Below are 22,977 nucleotides of genomic sequence, written 5' to 3' on the forward strand. Positions count from 1 at the left end.
TCTAGACTCACTGACAAAGGTGGTTGAGGTAGTTCAGTAAAGATAGCTAGAGCCAAGTGTACCACCATGCAGGCATTTTTCATTGTATTTTTCAGATGCAATTTAAACCAATAAATTTATTTGAGACAGGGAACATATATTCCAGGGAAAATCATCAAGGAATAATGTGGAAGCCCGTGAAGAAAAAAAAGGCACGTGTTGCTGTGAACTTCCAGTTCAAGGTAAACTGAATGACCCAATGGGACTTTAAAAATAGCATTAAACCAAAAAGTGAAAAATTACAGAAAGATTTGGGATATTGCATCATCTTGTCATTGTAATGACCTGTGAGCCCCAGCTTCTCCCACTTTCATGTGATTTAGAGCTATGCCTGGGAGAAAAAAAGCCTGCCCAATGTTTTAACTGAAGAATAGCTACTGACCCTATCTAAACACATGGAAAGAGATTAATATTGCTATAGCAACTCAAATGGGAAGGAATGCTCAATGCACTAATAAACAAGCAAGAATAAACCACTACTTTGCAGAATGGCAAGGAGCATGGTTAGTAATGATTCATTTTTTCCATGCAAGTTTACAGTCTAAACTGTAAATGGGATGAACTAGCTCCAATTATAAACAAAGCAGGATCTCGTGTATATCAAGATAAACTCATAAATGGAAAATAGCCTAAATAGTTCCAGTTTCAATTTTAATTATGGCAAGGTAAATAAGCTAACAAAAGCTAGAATGTCATAAGTGTTGCTGTTAAAATTTAAGAGTACATATGGGAAGTCTCACCAGAATTATAGCCAGCAGAAAGGCTTTTAAAAGATGCAGCATAAATTAATTATTAAGTTTTGTCTGAGCGAAGTCTGCCTGTTCTAATTTTTATTATTAACTACATCAGGTTCAAAATTGTGACTATTTGCTTGATTAACAAAGGAAGTAGTAAGCACCCTGCTCTTTATTGATAATAGACCTTATCTGTAGTGACAGTGGAAAACTCTTTTGCACCAAAGACAATGAAACATTAGATACATGCCTCCACTACTTTAAAATTGTGGTAAATAAATGTGAGGGCAGAACATATAGACTGCTTTTATTAAAGGGCCATTGCAACACTGACCCAAAAATGGACTTTGTGTGACTGAGTACAACAAACCAAGAGTTTTTATGGGTACCAATTTTTTTAGAGGGAGTAGAAATGGTGACTGGAATTTTGAACACAATTATGTAGAAACTTTGAAACCTGATACAGATACACGTATTTGTTTATTTGTATTTCAGTAAAAATTGTCAGAAGATTGTGCTCTGTGTAGAGAAATAAATAAGCCATGGTTCTCATCTAAATAATTTTAGGTAGACATTTACAATATTCACCTACACCAGCAGAATTATAATATCCAGAACATCAGCACCCTAGGGCTAAGTGGAATCTTTATAATTAAAACATTAAAGAATCACAGAAAACTGAGCAAATAGCTGAAAAAGAAAAAGAGTCACGAGTAAGCACCAAGTAGTGAAAAGACATATTGCTTCAGAGAATCAACAACCACTGAGATCAGGAAAGAATGAAGAAACCTTGAATCTACTATGGTAATTTTAGAGGAGAGTCAAGCACTGTTACAAGAATACAATATTTTAGCCATAAATCATTATCTGTGTATTAACTAGAAGTCTTTTTGTTACAGCTTGCAGTATGTCTTGTAGTGTGTGACAGAAGACCTGGGGCTATCTGGAGCTATTGCAAAAAAGACCAACTTAGATTTTGCAAGAAAATCACAAGACTGAAGCAGGGTGACATGCGCTTACCTGTTCTGAGGCAGTACCCAGCCTTGAGCAGGCAGAGTGTGAGACTGGGTTCAGAATCACAGAATCACAGAATGGTTGAGGCTGGAAAGTCATTTGGTCCAACCTCTCTGCTCACACAGGGTCCCCTACAGCCCTTTACTCAGTTTTGCATCCAGATGGCTTCTGAATAGGTGGTTTCCCTTCCAGGAAAGGAGACTCCACAACTGTTCTGGGAAAGCTGCTCCAGTGCTCAGTTACCATCACAGTAAAGAAGTTCTTCCTTATATTTGAGGTGCAATTTCCTGTGCATCAGTTTCTCCCCGTTATCTCTTGTCCTATTTCTTGGAAGCACTGAGAAGAGCCTGGTCCATCTTCTTGACCCCCTCCTTTCAGACACTGACATTTATGGATGAAGTCCCCTCTCAGTTGTCTCTTCTCAAGGCTGAACAGACCTAGTTTCCCCAGCCTTTCCTTGTAAGAGAGATGCTCCTGGTCCCCCTGTCATCTTCATTCTCCTCTGCTAGATCCACCCCAGGAGATCCATTTCTCCCATGTACTGATGATCTCAAAACTGAGCACAGCACTCCAGATGTGGCCTCACCAGGGCTGAGTAGAGGGGCAGGATCATCTCCCTTGACCTGTTGGCAATTCCCTTCCTAATGTACCCCAGGATACCATTGGCCTGCAAGGTCACAAGGGCACTGCTGGCTCATGGACAGCTTGTTGCCCACCAGGACTCCCAGGTCCTTGTCCTCAGAGCTACCTCCCAGCAGGTCAGTTCCTGGCCTGTACTGATGTGTGGGATTATTCTTCCCCACATACAGGATCCTGTATTTGTCTTTGTTAAATTTCAAAAGGGTAAGAGCCTGAATGAGAGATGCAGGACTCCAGGCAGCTCTTCAAAATGCAGTTTATTACATCCAAGACAGTCCAGGGCGACAGAGCCTGTGCCTACAGCTATCAGCTCCAGCTGCAGGCAGGCCTGGAGACCCTTTGGTTTTGGTTACAATGCATTATATACTTTTCTTTGCCGAGCATCTTAATACAGAAGAACCAATCTATACCTTAACTTTTACCTATTGCCTGTCATAACTACTATAATTACCATATTCATGTTACTATTCTCCAATCACTAAAAGTTAGGATGTTACAGTTTAAGCTAGAAGTTGTTTTTCAGTTTTCTTGCAGTGGAAAATTCTGAGACCTTTTTTCTACTTGCAACATTTTCTGGCTTGTTTGCCTGTGCTATCTTTCTGCTTGGTAAAAACATCTTCTTGTTTGAGGTGGGTTTATCCTTTTCTCTAAGTTATAAAAACCTCTTCCAACATACCCGTTGCCTTCTTAGCTATCCAGTAAGACTGGCTCAGCCATTCTTTTCCTCTATATCAAAACTTGCTTTCATCTTTATTCCTTCTTCAGATTTTACATTCAAAAATCTTTCTGCCAAGTATACATATCTCTGAAACTTTCTTGTCAAACTTTTATCCTTCCCAACACAAAATGTTCTGCTCTGCCAATCCCTCCAGCCTGTTAAGGTCCCTCTGAAGGGCTGCACGGCACTCCAGGGCATCAGCCACTGCTCTCAGCTTCGTGTCACCAGTGAACTTGCTGAGGAGGCATCTGCCCCTGCATCCAAGTAACTGATGAACAAGTTAAACAATTCCAGTATTGAACCTTAGGGGACATCACTAGTGACAGTCCAACTAGACCCTGTGCCACTGCTCAAAACCCTCTGAGACCTGCCATTCAGCCAGGTCTCAATCCACCTCACCATCCATTCATCCAGCCCGCTCTTCCTGAGCTTGCAAGGCATGGGGAATTGACAAGAAGCTTGCCAAGGCAGAAGATTTTTATCAGTAAATATCCTAAGCATGATATAATAAATGTTTGCTTGCCTTGAACCCAGACAGAAATACATTAAACCAGCAAACCCAGCAACAACAAACTAGCATTTTGTAACACAGCTAATTGTACCGATAATATGGAACCACAGAGGGACAGAGACTTGGGGTACAGTTTCCCAAAAGTGATACAGAAAAACATCCTCAAGTAATAAAATCTGAAAAATAAGAACTAAAGATGCAGAACAAGTAGGAAAGAAGCCTGGCAAAATCAGAACAAATTCTAGTCCTAAAAAAAAAAGAAAAGTTAAATTATTGGTATCAGACACAATCCTCTGCTTGTTTTGATTGAGAAGGGGTGTGAAATATTAAAACTTCAAGGATGGGAGAGCAAGAACAGGGAGAAAAATCATTCACCTAAATTCCACCCTTACTGAAGAGCTCTTAAATCTGACCACCCCAACATCAGTGATTGAAACCCTTGAGAACTACAACAGCAATAGCCCCAGCATGCATCTATTCATTGCAAAAAGGAATATATTGCTCCTGTATGTGTAGGAAAATCATGTCAAGGTTTAAATTGCATACCCATGAAAAAAAGGGATCTTAACTTACATTTTTTATCTTCTATTACTGATCAAATGAGGCCACCAAGTGGCAATGTAAATATTTTAAATCACAAAGGAAAAGGGTAATAACTTTTAATAACATAACTTTAGAATATGTAAAAAAATAACCAAGAGAAACGAACACAGATAAAGTTTTATGTGCCATGTCATAAAGCCATTTATCTCACAAGTAATCTCATTAGCATAACTTTCAAAAGCTACAGTGTTTAAGTCAAGATGTCTTCAAATATTGCTTTCTTACTCATTTCAGGCAAGCAAACTTAAACCAACTTGAGTTTAAAAACTCAGATTGAAATTTACATCCTTCCAGTCCTAAACCACAAACATATTTCATATTTCAGTGTTTCATATTACTTTTCCTTGGACATCTCTACTACAATGATATAATTTTGTAAAATTCAGGTTTGTTCTTATTCTCCTTCTGCTCATAACTGTCACCCAAGTATGCTCTAAAAAGTCATATGGTACTCTGCTTTCCACAATTCCTTTCACTCCTTCCACAGAACTAAGTTTCAGCAGTATGTCAAAAAAAGGTGGGTGGAATTCCATGTTCTAACATGCCCTCAAACCTTCCTTTTAAAGGCTCCTGTACAGATTTTCTAAGATATAAGGATAAGTGCCAAAGGATATAAGGATAATAATGCCAAAGTACAAGATCTACAAATAACCTGAAAAATTAACTCATTCTGAGAATTCTCGTAGGAAAGAGCAATTTGGAAAAGTGCAACTACAACTTCAAATTATACCTATCATGTTTCAGTACAAAGATGTTGGTAAATTATATCTGTAGAACCCCAGATATGCTGCCAACAAAAAAACCCAAAAAACCCAGCAAAGCAAAAAATAAGCCCAAACAATTTCAAACCATGAAATTAAAAAGAGCAAGTGTGTATGCCTCCTACATATACAGAATCACAGAATTGTTCTGGTTGGAAAGGGTCTCTGCAGGCCATCTTGTCCAGACCCCTGCCAAGACAGGGTCACCTGGAGCAAGAGACACAGGAACATGTCCAGGTGAGTTTTGAATGCCTCTGGTGAGGGACACTCCTTGACCACCCTGGGCAGCCTGTGGCAGTGCTTGGCTGTCCTCAACATAGAGAAGGTTCTTCCTTTATGCTGAGATGAAATGTCCTGTGGTTCAGGTATGGTTCATATACAAAGCCAGGCAGCCGGCTGGAATCCATGAGATGTGTTCTGAACTATCAGTATACACAAAATTACCCTAAAGTGCAATAGTAAAATATATCACATCTCACACCAATTTGTGTTTTGCTCCTAACTGAGGGAGTCTTATGTGATAACTGGAGATCATTTTCTCTTGCTATAAATGACAATACAGTGCCAACTTGTGGACTAATCCTGGTCAGCAGCTAAAGCCCACACAGCCACTTATTCACTTCTGCTCAGTGGGATGGGAGAGACAGAATTGTACTGGAAAACGAGCAAAACTTGTGGGCTGAGTCAAAGACAGTTTATTAAGTGAAGCAAAGCAGTATATGCAAGCAAGGCAAAATAAGGAATACATTTACTGCTTCCCATCAACAGGCAAACCTTTAGCCATTTCCAGGAGAGCAGGGAACAGTTACTTGGGAAGTGTAACCAAATGGTGTAACTCAAATGTCCCTGCTTCTTCCTTCTCTCCCTGAGTTTTTACCACTGGACACAATGGCATATGGTATGGTTCCTTTTATCAGCTGGAATCAGTTGTCCTGGATGTGCCCCCTAACAGCTTCTTGCACATCCCCAGTGCTTAAACATCTTTGCATCAAGAATTTTCCCCAGTATCTGTCTTTTGTTGCAGCTTTTGGCAATTGCCCCTTGTCCGTTTGCTCTGCACTCCTCAGAAAACCTCTTCCTCTATCCTCACATTGGCTAATTGAAGGCAGTAAGATTTTTCTTTAGTCTATTTTTCTTACTGAGAGGCTTTAAAAATTCAAGACCACTGTATACTTCCTGATAAACTTATTGAGCTTTCCAAAGCAGCTGATGATATTGACATTATTATTCTTTATTCTTTTGAAGTCTTCTAGAACCTTTTTACATTTTCTACTTTGATAAGACAGTAGTGGAAGATAAACTATGTTTGAAAGAAAGCAACAATTTTTAAAGAAATCCATTTACTTGAGGACAAAAACGTATTAATATTGAAACCTAAGGCTTGGTCCAGCAGACAAGTCTGTTTTAATCTTAAATCTCTTTCAAGTATAAAAATAAAACTTACAGTTTCTGGGGAAAAGGTGAAGAGAGAAGATACTTCTGTTTTTAATATATGTAGAAAAGTTCTCCTGTTTTTTTTTGGTTAAATATTAGTAACTATCCAGTATGTTTATCATCAGTTCAAGAGCAACAAACCTGGCAGCTGAAATTGCTCAACTGCAGAGATTAAATCTACTTCAGCCTTAGCTTGGATTTAATTGCAAGTTTACTCAATCTGCACAAATCTCTTAACAGAAGCTACAGAAACAATGGGCCTTAAAAAACCTCTGGGAAGAGAAAGAAACCTGAAGAAAGGCTTTTAATTTCTGAGAGGCAACAAGTAACACATGCAGCATTTCCCCTTGATGGTTTGAAAGAAAAAGTAAAGAACAACAGCTTGTTTCAATCTTGTACTGGGAAAGCCACCTAAAATTAATTTTAAAAGTATTATTCTTGATTCCAGTGTAGAAAGGATACCATCCTTCAGATTTACCTATGCCTCTACTTCTTTATGATGTTTCTGGAGCACAGAGGAAGAGAGGCAGAAACAAAATAATGAACTACCTTATAGTGAATTTGAATGGTAACATGCTTGGGAAAAAAAAAAAACACTCAAGCAAAGAAGAAGATTTACTTTAGAGAAGGCACAACAGTTTATTCACCATTTCATATCAAGTTCAATGAAGATAAAGATTAGGTCAAATTTACTCAGTTACATGTTGAGAGACATGAGAAAACAGCATATCAAGTAATATATGATGATATTGGAAGTTTTGGTAAGTGGTAATACTTGAATCAATTTATGAGATATCTTCTGATAAAAAAGTTTATATGCTACTACATTTGAAAAATAGCCATCTATATGGTAATCTACTTTTCAAACTTCTTATGTCAACAAAATTCCTCTTCATGTAATAAAATTGTGCTGGACACAGTTCTAGTTGGACAGGAACTGTCAGAAATAGGTTCATATCTACAAGGGATATTCTCCAAAGAAACCAAAATCCAATGGGGTTTGCATGTCAGTAAACAGAAATTTTTATGTTTCAATTATAGGAATGGGTAGGTTGGAATTTAACAGAACCATTTAGGAGTGTTATGCATGGAACTCAGTAGAAGGAAGAGTTGTGCCAAAATTTATTTCACCACTCACTCTCATTGCAAACAAATAAAGTTTGTAAATGATACAAAATTATTTTCTTAGGCTGAAAGGGAACTTCCTCCCATAGAGGAAGCAAATCAAATTAATACATGCCATTTCACATCTCCCCAGCTAACCAGCCAAACCTACTCCTTCACAGCCACAAGGCACAATTATTTTACTGCTGGGCTTTCTTCTGCAGGGCTTTGTCTTCCTGTCTTCCAGTGACATGAATGTCACGCAATTCTGCATCCTGATGCCAAGGCAAAGCCAGAGCTCTTCCAAGCATGTCTTAGTTCAGAGCTGGGCCAGCCGTAGTTTGGTGGCAAAGTGTATTCCCACAAGCATGGCCTGTAAAGCTGATATATTTCATAAAACATTGTCCAGCACTGCAACAGACTGCCCAGCGAGGTGATGGAGTCACGTCCTGGAGGCGTTCAAGAAGCGATGTGGCACTTGGTGGCATCTAGTTGACATCGTGGTGTTCAAAGGTCGGACTCGACGATCTCAGTTGTTTTTTCCAACCCTGTGATTCTATGATCCTAATTAACGACTGACAGCATTTCAAACTCTAAAAGCCACAATCGGGGAAGGTCTCACATTCGAGACGCCAGCGGGCTAAGCAGGGAGAGAACTGATAACAATTAAAGGAGCACCACAATTTCACGGACGCTTGGAGAGCTGCAGGGCTCCCTCGGGGGCGCCCTCAGGTGCGGCTCTCCCCTGAGGAGCGCCCGCTGTCCCCGGCAGCGCCGCCAGGCGGCGCCGGCGCCGCGCCCCCCGCGCGCGCTGATTGGCTGGCGGCGCCGGCGCTCTGCGGCGCTGTGGCGGCGCGGCTGCCGGGAGCGGGGGGGCCGAGCCGCCCCCGCCGGGGGACCCCGCGCATCCCCGCCCGACCCGTGCCGCTGCCTCGGGCGCGCCGGGACCGGGCGGCGGGAGGAGGAGTGGGGAAAGCACGGGGGCCTCCTAGTCCGCTTCCTTCTCGTCCGCGTGCGGCCGCGGCGGCAGGCGCAGCATCCTGGAGAACGGGAGGCCGGGAACAAAGGCTACGCGCCAGCACCGGCGGCTCCACCTGCCCTGCCCAGCGGAGATGGCGTCCCTCGGCTTAGGGGGGCTCAACGTCTCCGCCCGGAGGAAGAGCGTCCCGTGCCGCAACGCCGCGGTGGAGAGGCGGAACTTGATCACGGTGTGCAGGTGAGCCCCGGGCCGGAGCCCTGCCCCGCCCGAAGGGACCGTGCCCCTCGCTCCCGCCGCAGCCCGCGGGGCCCGTCCCGCCCCCGCTCCGCACAGGCGGGTCTGGGGCAGGAGCGCGGGGGCGGCCCCGCCGCAGCCCTGTCCGGGCAGGGAGGCCGGTGCCGGTAGAGCTGCCTCCTCCATCCATCCTGACTCAGCTCCTGGGAGCGTGTCCGGGCGGCGGGGAGGGCAGGGGCTCACCGGGCAGTGCCTCTGCTGCGGGGCGGGAATGGCCCCTTCTGAAGCGGGGGACTGACGGGTTTGTTGCCGGCACCATGCTTGCGTGCTCGGGCCAAAGGCGGTGCGGAGCAAGGCAGGGGAGGGTGAGCGCTCGGCTGCGGGCACGGCTGCTGTAGCTGCCCTACGATTGACGGTCCGGCCGCGGTCCGGTTCGGAGTCAGTGCGGTGAGGATCAGAGTTAATGGGATGGATCCAGGGGAGGAGGTTCGGGCCGCTGACCGTGCGCTCCTGCGAGCGCGCCGGTGCCGCAGGACCATCCCGAAGAGGCTGCGCTCCGGGATATTTTTATCTACGAAATCTAGATCAGGAAATCTGCAGTACTAGAGCTACTGTATTCAAATTAATTTCTTTTTTTCTTTCTTTTTTTTTTTTTTTTTAAGCATCTTAGTGCTGAGCTTATGCAAGCTTAATAGCAGTTCTATGACGCTCTATTTAAGCGTTTCCACTGCTGTCACTGTGGAATTCATGCAGCATTTCCAGGTGTGCGGCAGTGACCCGTAATGTCATGGCAAAGTTTTAAATACGTGGATATGCTGGTAGCAATGGCTCCGTTCGGTCGTTTGTTTCAAATGCTCAATTTTGACGTTATTAGAGTAATCTGAATATTATCTGGGAAAGGTTTTCAACAGATTCAATAGCGTTATGACATAATTTTAGTTCTCACAAATCTTACTACAGTGACAGGACAACTATTAGATAATTTTGTACCATCATCACTTAATGCTGCAGCAGGGTTTTTAAAAATCCATACAACCTCGTATTTTCTCCTCTCTTTTTGTTTTTTTTTTCTCTTATGCTATACTGTTAGCAGGTTTTACAAAGTGTGACTGTATCATCCATCTCATGAATTTGCTTCAGTATTCCTTCCAGTCATAGTAACTGTGTTTGAGTAGCATCAGCACTATTCTGTCTTTTCCTGGGCTTGTATCCTTATCTCTACTCCTACCTGTGAAAAAGATACACAACAAAAAAAAATATTAAACAAAGTTTTATCACACCTGCTGAAGCAGTTTAAATAATAGAAATGGAAGTTTTCAGTTTCAGCTGTTGTTACAGAGATGCAGATACTGCCAGTCTGTGTGCTCAGGAAAACACTGGTTTTATCAAGTAATCACACAATTGTACAGGATATAAACAGTTCTTTTTAAAGAAATATATTGTATTCTACAGAACTTGGGGTTTTTTTGCCTCCCAGTTGAGAAGAACTCTTCTGTACTCTCTGCTGTTACATTGGATGTTTTTGGTTTATTTGATGTCCCTGTCCTGAAGTTGAAGTGATGGTGTAATATATTTAAAAATGCCTAGAAATCTGAGAGAATTCACTTAAACACATATTAAAAAAAAGAGCTACTGCAGAAACTGCTTGAGATTGGTGAATTTTTATTATTTTCAGTAAAGCGATTTAATTTTGCTGTTCTTCACAAAACCTGAAGTACTCAGTTTATGAATACACATAAGAATTTGGAAAAAATGTTGAGGAGGAAGGATTTGCATTATTATGATGTATGTGCATTTATTTATATTTTTATTTTGCCAGTGTAAGAGTGTTTAAAATATCTCTGTGCTTTGCTGTCGTTATTACACATTTTCTATTCTAGAAAAGTGTTACCTGTTATGAATAGCCAAGTTAGTATTGAAAAGTGTAAAATAATAGTCCTTTCCAATCAGAATTCTATGAAAATAAGACATTGTTCTGGTAAAAAATAGCTCCAGTCAATTGATTCAATCAAATTTAGATGGTATGAACTGTTCCCCAGTGAAGGGGAAAAATCACAAGGAAGATACTCCTCTGAGTTGCCATCTGTTAACAGTCTCTGATAATTTAATGAATTATTTTTGTCAAAGCTTCAGTTTAGCATATTTTTACTTAATAGTTATACCAGACTTGAAGGTTTTCATATTTTCTTACAGTGATGATATCTAACTCCTCCTGCAGATGTGGATAGTTTCTTATATTTACAGTTTTGGAAAGAACAGTGTATTTCCACTGAAATGTTGAGTGTCACTGTAGCCATGGAAAGTGACATAGATATTTAAGTTCCATAAATCAAATGCATGTGAAAGTGAATGACTGTAGTTTTGTAACTGCACAGCCCTGATTTAAATTGGAATAATTCTCAGGACTTTTATTGATTACATAATGGATGTTCTAAGCTTTTTTTCTCCCCTTACCTGTTTTCCCTTAAGTTTGATCCCTTTCATGTTCCAGTAAGTGGCACCAAGACTTTTTACAAGTTATAGATTGTTCAACTTGTTTTAATCTAGTCTTCAATAGGATCCATATAGATACAGAACAACTGAGACAGACCTCAGAAGTGAAATTCATAGCTTAAATACAGACTGTTAACACAGAATTGAACAACTTTAGGAAATACGGTTTTAAAACAGTGATTTTGCTAATACACATAAGACCTGATGCAGTGACATGGACCCTTAGCTGAACTGTCTGGTTTCATGATTGCCATGTTTAGCCTAAGGCATATTGTTTCATAATCTTAGGGATTATTCTATAGTAATAGTTTGAATTCTTTAAAATAGTATTTTAATGACACTTCCCAAATTGCAAGCTAAATAATCATGACAAAATCTGCTGTTTTGGAAATAAGCCTATAGATGTGGGATGTACCCACAAAATGTTTGGCTTTGGTTTGGAGTTATTTAAGAAACTTGGAGACTTCTTGCACATCTTGCAAAGATGTTGTGGAACAATGTCTTGCAAAGTTGTAGTGGAACAATGTACCCTAGAAAGATTGGTTTAAGTCTTTCTTATTCAAGAATGTCTCCATCTTACATAATTCATGAGGTCTTTTTGAGGTTGGGAGAATGCTGCTATTTCTACATCTTCTTTTTTGCTCAAGCAAGTGTAGATTCGTGACACAGAAAATGTGTAATAATCCAAAAACATCAGAGCTCATAAAGGTAATTTAGAAACATTGATATTGAAATCGCTAATTGCAGTTACTGCATTAAAAAACAAGTAATAAAAGTTGGGGAGTAAAAGCTGTTGCAGTAACACAATGAGAAATGTTGGATAAAATACTTTCTTTTAAAAAAGTCTTGAAGCAACAGGTATTATAGTTATAGCAAGAGAAGCTACATTACTCATCTGCTCTTGCACTCCCCTCAGAAGTTAATCTCTGATGTGTAAGCAGTCTGCTGCTCTGGAGTGCAGTGCTGCTGTGGCAGCCCAGTGGAGAAAAGATGAAGTGAGGTGATGCTTGGGCTTTTTCCCAGGAAAAAGCCTGAAGTTGCACAAGGGAGGTTTAGATTGGGTATTCAGAGAAATTTCTTCACAGAAGGGGTGGTCAGCCATTGGAGCAGAATGCCCAGGGAAGTGGTAGCATCACCATTCCCAGAAGTGTTCCAAAAAAGTGTGGATGTGGCACTTGGGGACATGGTTTAGCAGTGCTGTTAATGGTTGGACTCCCTGATCATAAAGGTCTTTTCCAACCTTAGAGGTTCTGTGAAGATGGGAGCAATACAGGGAACCAGGGAAACAGCTCGAGCTATTTGGACCTTTTTTCTTCATAGCCCTTGTGTACTTTTGACCTGACCTTCTGTTTCTTGGCGTTCAGTCTCCATGTGGCTCTGCATAACTGTGCAAGAGCGTGGAATTTCTGGTCTGGGGCCCCACACACTGGAAACACCTGCAATGACTGAGGAGAATTGCTTACTTAGTGCTTATAGTGTAACCTTTTTTCAAAGGCATAACTTCTATATACCCTTAATCCTTTTTCCAATATGCATGGTAAACATGGTGAAATGTGAATATCTAATATGCAAATCGTGCTCATGACTTTTAATTTGCATTTAAATATGTTTGCCTCTTTGTAGTATTTAGAGAAAAAAAGATAGCAAACCAGTATTTGCCTAAAGAGTTGTTTTTAAATCTCAAAAAAATGTTTCTAGTTAATTAAATTTTGCTTGGTAGTGCCGTTATCTTCCTGGTTTGTAGAAGTAAGTATGTACTTGCACTCCCTTTAAGTTCTCCTAAAAGCCAGTCTAACCCAAGTTGACTATGAAGGTTTAGGGTTTTGGTGAAAGGATAGAATAGACAGATTAAAATTAACATTTCTGATGTTATGAGAGTAATATGAGCACTTAAAAAGCACCATTTTGATGATGAGCTCTTAGAGTGTCTTTTATAATCAGACCCTAGGTATATAAAAATTTTGTTTCTTTAAATACTAGATATTTTTTTTCAGTCAAGTAGCAGAATGCTTTAAAATAAAAAAAAAAAGCTTATCTATGATTTTTAAAGTGTTTGTGAAATTGCTCTTAAGTGTTTCTTCTTGAATATATCTCCATTTCTGAATAGGTACTCTACACAATATTAATTAGTGAACTTTCAAGTATGACATTGAATACAGGAGAAGTAGACATAGCTTTATATTGTACTCTACTTGATTTTGCAGTTTATGGATAATCCTGTCTCTGAGTTTTATGGTGATATTCCTGCATACAGGGCAGTACATCACTCTGCTAACTCACTGTCTATCTTGTGTACGGATCTGTGAGTGCTATGCTGCACTGGATCTTTTTCAGACCTGCATGGTGTGGGAGGACTCATCTTGTTACTGTTAATATTAGCTTAGTCATGACATTGCTATAGGCATTTGTTTTTCAAAATGAACGCTTTTTTTAATCAAAAATTTCTCAGCTCTGATGTAGCTTTGAGGAAGCAATAAGTTCTGCCATTAGAAGAGTCAATAGCATTGACTGGTGGGCATGCATGTCTCTCACTTACTCAAAATTGGTTAAAAATATGGAGGAGTTCAAAACTGAGTCATAATTTGGCACTGCAGGAGAAGCTTCCTCCTCCACCCTAATTCACTCCTAATTCCTGTTCCGCAAAAAACTCTACAACAATAGGAGCCTGCAGGAAAGGTGAAATAGGCAGTTGTTATTCAGAAGTTTACTGAGTCAAACATAATTGAGTGGAAACTCTTGAGCTGTGTGCCAGTTCAGTTTGAGCACATTAGCTTTGTGTATCAGAAGGCTGTGCTGGCTCCACTAAGGAGGCAGGTACTGCTGTCGTGCAGAGCATTTCAAACTACTGCAGGTGTCAGGAGCTTCATTCCTGCTCTTGCTTATAATGCTGTGCTGCTTCTGCCGCTGTGCCATAGAAGTGCTTGTGTTGAGGTGCTGTGAAGGATCTTTTTTATGAATGTATCTGTATTTAAGAGTCACTTCTCCCCTCCTTTCCAGTACTGAAAATCTAGAACAGTCCATAGTGAGCACCATAAAAAGTAGAAGTGGCAAAGCTGAGGAAGCCAGCGCTCGCTCAGGTGTGGGATCTGGGAGGAGCAGGCAGAGTGAGAACATCCTGAGTTGGTACTGTTGACATCTGGGTGTTGTGAAAACTATCTCCTCAGGCTGCAGTATGGCTTTATTAATGCAAATAAGATTGTTGCAAAAAAACATAGTAAATGCTTCAGATTTAATACCTTGAAGTTTGAGAAATTTGTCTTGAAACTGAAAACTGGAAGAACAAGCTGAAGAAAGGAAAATAAAAATGGATAATGATAAAAATTATGAAGACAAAAGAAAAATATTTTTTGTCATATTTGTTGAGGTTTGAACTATCCTCTGAATAAGAGCAAAAGTTTGTATAAATGTAACTAAACACAGCAGGCTGGCCAGTTGATTAATTACATCTTGTCTGCATTTTGCAGTGACTTGATTCAGCCTTTCCAATTTTAGGTGTTGGATCATTGAAATTGAAAGCTTTTCTAGCATAATAATGAAGTAATACAGTGCTGAATAAGGATTACCCCCATTCACAGGGAAATCAGCCTAAGTGAATGCAGATTTAACAATGCATAAAAATTCATTGTTTTATAATATGTCTAGATTATTTTTGCATTAGGATGAAATTAGTGCTCTCATAATAGGATAAAGTTTGTATTTCTGATTATTGAACATAGATTTTGAGAATAAAAGGAGCACTGACAAAATGTCAAGCATAAGTGTTTGTGTTTAGGATTACATAGAAACTGATATTGGATGCTTTTGGGTGCTTGTTTTTCTCCAACTGCATTAAAATACTTTAGAGAAGAGAAAAATAATTGACTCATTTCTGTGTGGAAAGGGTGGGGATTTTTGTTTTCTTTCTGTTTTTAAGGCTTTATGCCTAAGACCAACAATGCCAATAGCACTTCCATGCAATATCTGAACATTTTGTGTATTCCTGTTGCTGTGACTGAACTTGATATCCTTGGTTCCTTGCTCTTTTGGTTTACACAAATTACTGCCCTGCTATAGAGAACCACTAATTATTCATATAATTTGTGATTATCTCATATTTTTTGCTCTAGGTTTTCAGTCAAAACTCTGATTGACCGTTCCTGTTTTGAAACTATAGATGACACTTCCCCTGAATTTAATAATTTTGCAGCCATTCTGGAACAGATTCTAAGTCATCGACTGAAAGGTATGTTAATTAACTTCGTTATTGATGATGATTCTGCCATGAGAATTTGTTTATACAAAACCCATGTGCATCTGTACAAACTCCTTGATGCTGAATGAAAGCATTGGCTTTCTTTGTGGGTCTGTCCTATTGCTGTTACCTTCCTGATTTTCTGCATTACTATGGAAAAGTGAAAGCAACTATTTCTGTGAAACATATTTCCAATGATCTTGTTGGAAGCCTTCTGGGCTGGTAATTAAGCAAGTGAATGTTGCCATGGTGCTGAGCTCTGTCTGCTTTTCTGCTTTATGATAAGGCTGTGTCCTAAGAGTCTAAAAGACAATTATATTATCTGCTTCAATAGGAGCTACAGAGTGTATCTGGTGCTGCTCCCATTTCTTCCTCCCTTGCTTTTGTTGCCTTCTTTTCCAGAGACTGTTTTTAGGTGCTTTCATTCTATTGCCCCACCCCTTTAGTGAAGCTGTTTTTTCTGCTGGAATGTCCTGAAAGAGATTGCTTTTTAGAAAGGTCAGTTGTTGATTTTCTTCCTGTATCAAGTTCTAGTTCCAGATAATGTCTGTTTGCATTTTCCAGTTGTTCTAGAGGAAGCTGCTTTGCTCAGAGAACCATGTGTGCTTTAGTAGTAGCAGTCACTAGAAAAGGACCTTGGATGAGTCTTCTCTTTCCTCAGTTCTGTGTACAGTTTCTGAAATGATTTGAGAATTATGAAGAACATCATAATCATCTAAATATAGATGTGTAATATGACAATCTACTCATTTTCATACTTTTTAATATTCATAACCAAGCTTTGTGAACAATACTGTGTGTAGGCTGACATTTGAATAGCACAATTACTACCTGCTGTGGTTCTGTCAGAGGAGGAAAGAAATGGTGCACAGTATGGTAGAAACATAGGGTTTGTCACATTGTGACAAAGATTTTTGGAGTGATTATGGTTACTTAGCAGCTTGACTCTGCAGGGAAATTGCTCTCTTTTCTCCTTCTCCTCCTCCTCCAGCTTCAGCAGTATTTGTACAAAAGTAATTGTAAATTTTTTTTTTTTCATCAACATTCTTTTGCTTCACAGTCTTTTATTCAGGACAGGCAGTACAGAGAAGAAGCCTTGACAAGTTGGCAAATGGAATTTGCAAGTAAAAAATCATTTCAAGTAAGAAATAGAGAAATTCAAATAGCTAAATTTTGTTTCAGTCTTCCCCTTGTAATTGCTAGTATAGTTTTCTATGTTTGCAGAGTTAAAATTACAGAAAAAGGTGGGAACTTATGGGTTGTGTTGCAAATGGAGAATGTTTTGGTAATGAGCTGGTTGACTGCTTGTAATTTTTAAAGATTTTAAAATAAAAAGACAGAAATTGAGAGAAGGAATGTACTATGACACTTCACATTTTGAGAGGGTATGTATTTTACAACTCGGGGCTTGAAAGAAATTGTATTTTATTGATGGAATTGACTAATATATTCTGAAGGCATACTTAGTGTCAGTAGAAAGGGACTAAATGCAAACTGGTGATTGCAGTGAGTTGTATAAAGTGTTTGGAAACTGGCAGAACACACTTGATCTGTTTGTCTATGGTAAGATAAATAGCTTCTTTGTATCAAAGTTGTCAGGATAATCTCATGGCAGTGTAGTTAAATGGGTGATCCAGATTTGAGAGTTTAAGTATATTACTTTGAGGCCATGGCAAACAACAGTTCTTAATATTTAGCTTCCTTTGGAAGTACTGGATGAGGAAGGAAGAATAAAAAAAATCCTGCAAAACTTAATTCCATCTTGATGGAATATAGTGACGGTTTCTGTTTGTTGGTTTCATGCTTAATTAGGATCCAGACAAAAAACTCCAAACTCAAAATGGCAGGAAGAAGGATGGTTATTTTAAAGGGAAAAGAGTAAATATGGATATTTACTTAGTAGTAAAATGAGCAAACCAGCTCACTACAAAAGTTCTGTAAATGCTGCTTGAATATATGTATCTGTTTATGTGATACAGAAGACTTGGCACATATGGCACCAAAACAGTTCCAAAAAAGGTAGCATAATAAGCTGTGGCACTGCATTACAACTACATGTTCTGCCAATAAGTATCAGTCAGGAATAGGCCACTGTTGACAGTAAAAGCAATCTGAATTGCCCTAAGGACGAGAGTTTGAGCAAGCTGTACTAACTGGTTTTTAAGGGACTGCCTTAAGCTCTGGCAAGGGGAGAGCTGTTTCCCTGTGCTGTGTAACACTACATGTGCAGTGTGCCTGCTACTTCCTACAAGTGCTGGAGGTATTGAGGACATGGAGTCAACCGAAGTTTGTAATGAGGAGTTTATAAGGCATGTGTTCTTCTTGTCATTGGAGTAAACTGCAACATCCCTCCTGGCAAGATGTGATACTACTGGGCAGGGCAGCTGAAAGTCTTGAAAAGGGAGGAGAGAAGAAGTAACAGAAAAAAAAAAAGATGAGTGACTAATTACTTTTATTTCTTCTTAGGAATAAACTTTTGCATGGTTTTACAATACAGCAGAGGTTAAGTGTTACTCTTGGGGGGATACAATGTGTTTGAAGGTCCAAATAAGACCTATAGTCCTGAAAGGGGTTTTACAAATTTGTGTATGTGTGTTTGATAGCCTTTAAAGCAAGATGAATCTATCAGGAGCCATATTTTTTTCTCATATAGTTGTTTGGAATTTTTTCCATTCCTGATCATTCGGTACTGTGGAGATGAAGCAGTATCTTGTAGTGATCTGTGTGGTTTCTGGTTTTCATTTCTGGCCACAGATTTTTCAGGTATATTTCCTGTAAGTGTCTTTTTTATCAGGTAGTGCAGAAGTGGTACGACATCAAAGGTGTTCAACAACAGTACTTGGGATTTGATCTCAGATATATCCAAGCTGATTTAAAACCTGAAGTAATTTCAAAATGGTGTGTATTATATCTTTACTATATAACTAGGTTGTATTTTTTTCTGCCTTTTCTTATCACTTTAAGTTAGTATTAAGTGAGTTACTACTGAAAAACATGAATAACTATTGTAGATTTCTATGGCCATAATCTCAAACATATCTCTGAAATCTAGTCTCCTGGATGTATTTGCTGCCTTACTATGTTTTCAGTAATATCCTTTGTGCAGCAAAAATGTTGATACCCAAACTGCTAGACTGCATGTGTGTTTAGAAAGAGTGTCAGGTGTCGGTGTGTAAATGTATCTAGTGCACTTTGCTTGTGACTTGTGTAATTTTTGCATGTCATGGTTACTGTGAGCAGACTTGTCATCTGTACACTTACTTGCATTTGCCACCATGAGGACACAGAAAATGTGCTGTACTGTGCTATTTTGACATGTTCACAACTTTTTGTACCTATTTTCCTGGACATTTAGGAGGCACTATAAACATGTCAAAAGCTTCTGCTAGGATTGCCCATGGAAGCTGATTTTATCTATCCAATCTATGTAACTCCTAAATTTCAGGAGTTCTTTGAGTCAGTAAAATGCAGCTTGTAATGCTCCTTGTTCTGAGAGAAACAAGTCTCCTGGATTAAATAATTTAGGTAATGGTGATATAATGGCAGTGAAAAAGGTAGGTTAAGGATATAAGAACTAAAGGCACTACTATTTTAAAAAGACAAAATAAACATACTGCTGTGGTAGCCCTTTATTTGGTGCAATAATGTTAGCAGAATAGCTTTTATTATTAGATTTAGTATCCATACACACATACTGAGTTATTCTTTTTCACTAAGAAGAAACAGGAAAGCTTTTGTGTAATTTGTGGTTTAGTTCATTCTTCTTGTATGGAGAAAAATTGTAAATGAACTTGTAATTGTTTTGGAGGACTGAGTTTATGAACTGCTCTAAGTATTTAGTGACCAATTCTGTAGGCTCGAAATAAAGGTAGGTATCTCAGAAATTCCTCAAAGATCGTGCCAGTTTGTTAGCAAAAAGTTGTACTAAAACTTACTTTTTATTGGATAGAAAAAATTGCTGCTAACTAAATAACATAGTGAAATATGGAGAAAACCTGACTGTACCTTGGAACATCCTAGTCATTACTTCTTTGCAACTGTGGAACTTTGTAAATTAAATTGGACAGTAATTGGATAGAGATCAGACTGCTTAATCTTATTTGTGAAGAATTTACTGGGCATGAAAAGGATCTGTGATAACTGTGGATGTTTGTGTCTAGTTGTCAAAACAGAAATGGGTTGATACAAGTAGGTATGCAGCAGTTTGCAAAGATGTGGTGAAAGCAAAAAAAAAAATCAGCTTGTTTCTATTTGCTTTGCAGTTCTGTAGACAGGAATGGAATTTATTTGAGCAGTGTTTAATATTACACGTGCAGCTTCCATGTTTACCTAAGAATTTTGTTTGGCTGACAAAACCAACATAATTTCTGTTGGAATCCCTTGTGAGCTTCTGCATCTTCGGGTGATTTATGAACTTCACAGCAAAGACCACATGCTCATTGCCCTGTGCACCTGCTGAGAAACTTCCTTTTTCCTTATGACGTACTTTGACAGAATGCAAGTTCTACACTAAAACTAGCTTTCAATTTTATTACGTTTTAAAATTTAGATATGATTTTGAAATAATAAAACAGCCCAAGTTGGAAGGGTCCTTGAAGAATCATCTGGCCCAATCATTTGGGGGTGGGAGTCTAGATGAGAATATCTGGCACCCTGTCCAATCATATCTTGAAATCGTCCCGTGATGGAAACTCTATCTCATCACTGGGGATGTTGTTGCAGTGACTTTTGGTTCTTGTTGTAAAAAAATTTCTTCCTTGGGATGCAACCTCTTCCGTGCAACTTGTGTGTGTTGCCTTTTGTCTTCTGTGTGGCTCCTTGTGAGGAGGGAGCCTTGACCTTCTTTAAGTACTGGGGAACTGTGATGAGTTCCCCCACTGAGCCTTCTCTTCCCTAGAGAGAAAAAACCTAATGCCTTCAGTATTTCCTCATGGGACAGGTTTAACAGCCCTTTGAACATTTTGTGACATTCCTTTGGACCCTCTCCAATCTGATCCTGCCCTTGAATTGTAGAGACAGAACTGGACACAGTATTGCAGCCAAAGCCTGACAGGTGCAGAGTTGTGGGAGCTGTTTCATTTCTCATTCTTGACACCTCTCGTGGCTGTGTGCATTGAGTGCGTTAAGGACCAAATAAATTTCACATGCTGAAAGATTTTAAAATTTTAGTAAATCTGTAGTTTAAAATCTTTTTTGTTATTTCTTAAAATACATTCTCACTATTCTCAGTCAGTCTTTTTCTGTGTATAGATAGATTGAGAAAGTTTTTTTCAGATTATATTAATTATGAGAATGTGGGCAATATTTGAAGTTGTAGGAACAGAATAATGAAATATAGGAGACCTTGGTTCACAAAAGGGGCTGAGCTGGCTGTGAGTTTCAAGTGAAGAAAATTCCTGCTGAGGTGTAAAACCCGTGCACCCTCTCACAGAGCTGGAATGAGATGGGAGCCCACTGTAATGTCAGAGTATGTTGAATTATGGCCAGCTGGCTTTCTTGATCAGTGTAAGCCAAGTAAGTGCTGGTATGGTTTTCTGTTGTAAAGTTATTTCTTGTTTTAAATGATCATGTCTTTTTCAGGTGTTCAGTTGTAAAAGGAATTGCCATGAATTAGGAGCTTCAAAACACTGGAGTGAAACTGTTTTTTGCTAAATATATTCTGCCCTTAAGATAGTTTGAAAAAAGCCACAAAAGTTAATATATCATATGCCTGCCTTTATTAGTTAGAACTGGAACTGATTATATGAAGTCATCTTTACACCATAGCTGGATTTAATTTTCTAAGTACAATTCCTAAGCAGAAATGTTTTTGATTTGATGAAAAATATGAAAAATATCTGTAGCTTTTTGTGTTGTTAAAATGCTGTTGAATTTTTGTTGCTGTCCACTAAACTTGGCATTTTTTCAACAAAAATAGTAAATTTGTAAAAGCACTTACCTTGTGGAATTCCTTTTATTTTAGTCCTTAGAGCTGAGCAGATCTAAAACTACAGTAACTATGGCACCTTGGAATTCTAATTTTTCTTTGTCATATTGGTTATTATATATGAATTCTTCCTGCTTGTGCCTTTTTTGTCGTTTTTAAAGTCTTCTATCATGCTTTGAATTTAATAAATGTATCTTTGGTGAAGGAAGGGAAAGAAGGGAAAGAAGAACCTGCCACTTGAATTTCTTCAGCTCGTAGGGGACAGACCTTTGACACTACTTTGGTTATGCTTGAAGCTAAGTCTAGTCATGTCAGATAAAAATGCATAATCTGACTTTTATTTTCAGTATGCATGATTTGCAGTATCGCTCTAATATATTCTTTCTTGAAATCTGAGCTTTCTACAGAAAAAGAGTAAGAAATCTTTCTCATACATTAGTAAAGCTTCATAAGTGCAATTCCAGTCTTGAAATAAGATAAAATCAGCTCAAAAAAACCTCATTTTATATGGAGACGAGGTTTTGCACATAGCAGTGCTGGAAGTCACCAGAGGGCAATATTAACCTTACTTGTTCCATACCTGTTTGCAGGTATGTCCAAAGTGAGAACAGTGTGATGTTCCCTCTGAAAAATGGGGTTGAGCTGTTGTGCTGCTGATGAAATTTATGTGGAGATGTTGCAAGTGTTTTGTAGTTTTGCCTTTCATTTTCTAAGTGCAATACATTGCAAACTGGAAAAAATGTGAGGGATTTTGGTTATTGTTCCAGAAGGGGTAATGATCTGCTCAATTATTTTCTCTCAGCTTCTGAGGGAATGTTCTGTGTATGCACAAAAGAAATTGTGATTGCAAAACTTTTTTGCTTGTCATCGACTTCTCTTCAAAGGAAAGTACGTTTTGAAAAAATACAGTCTGTTCCTAAAATAAAGATAACACTACCACAGCAAAGAGGTGTTTTATGTTTTTTATTTATATAATTTTAAGAACACAAATCTCTCTACTTGACTCTATTAGCGATTATGTGTATGCTGCCTATAGAAAAAGCACAAGTAAATAAATACTTCTTGCCTCATATTTTTAAGTCACAAGTTTGTGCTCTGTTGTGATTGAGGAGTTCTGTGAAGGACTCTTGAGTATTATTTTAGCATAATAACAAGAAAAAACTCAAGAAAATACACATATATACACAAAGCCCACCCTAAAGTTCTCTTTGTGCATCACTTTCAAACCAGGATGAACTGCATAATGCAACTTTTTTACATCTGTGGGTCAGTTTTCAGTAGGAATTCATTTATACATTGTTTTTGTATAAAATCCTTTCAGTAAAGGCAGTGTATTGGGGAGTATTTAATTCCATTTATCTCCAATAAGCAGAGAGGGAGGTCCATAAATCTTTCTGTGTCTTGTGTTTTGATTGAAGGTCAGATCTCCTGGTTTGGCTATGAAAGCCCTCGCAGTTTCTGGGACTACATTCGCGTCGCTTGCCGAAAAGTCTCCCACAATTGCATCTGCAGCATTGAGAACATGGAGAATGTTGGCTCTTCTAGAGCTAAGGTAGG

The 22,977-nt window shown here is 39.0% G+C and overlaps 1 protein-coding gene across 3 annotated transcripts in view; it reads left to right on the forward strand.

Moving 5' to 3' along the window:
• The first annotated feature begins 8,518 nt into the window (after positions 1 to 8,518).
• The window catches only part of RUNDC3B (RUN domain containing 3B), a 49,723-nt gene continuing 35,264 nt past the window's right edge, over positions 8,519 to 22,977 (forward strand). The window contains exons 1-3 of one of the 3 annotated variants that reach the window (XM_005480278.4): positions 8,519 to 8,773; positions 15,370 to 15,485; positions 22,839 to 22,972. In XM_005480278.4, coding sequence (XP_005480335.2) covers positions 8,670 to 8,773; positions 15,370 to 15,485; positions 22,839 to 22,972 — 354 coding nt within the window. In that variant the 5' untranslated portion in view covers positions 8,519 to 8,669. Of the gene's footprint in view, positions 8,774 to 9,198; positions 9,218 to 15,369; positions 15,486 to 22,838; positions 22,973 to 22,977 lie in introns of those variants that run through there. The other 2 variants (XM_074535675.1, XM_074535668.1) reach the window with 2 other exon arrangements.

The sequence above is a fragment of the Zonotrichia albicollis genome, chromosome 1, assembly GCF_047830755.1.
Source record: "Zonotrichia albicollis isolate bZonAlb1 chromosome 1, bZonAlb1.hap1, whole genome shotgun sequence".
Classification (NCBI taxonomy): domain Eukaryota; kingdom Metazoa; phylum Chordata; class Aves; order Passeriformes; family Passerellidae; genus Zonotrichia; species Zonotrichia albicollis.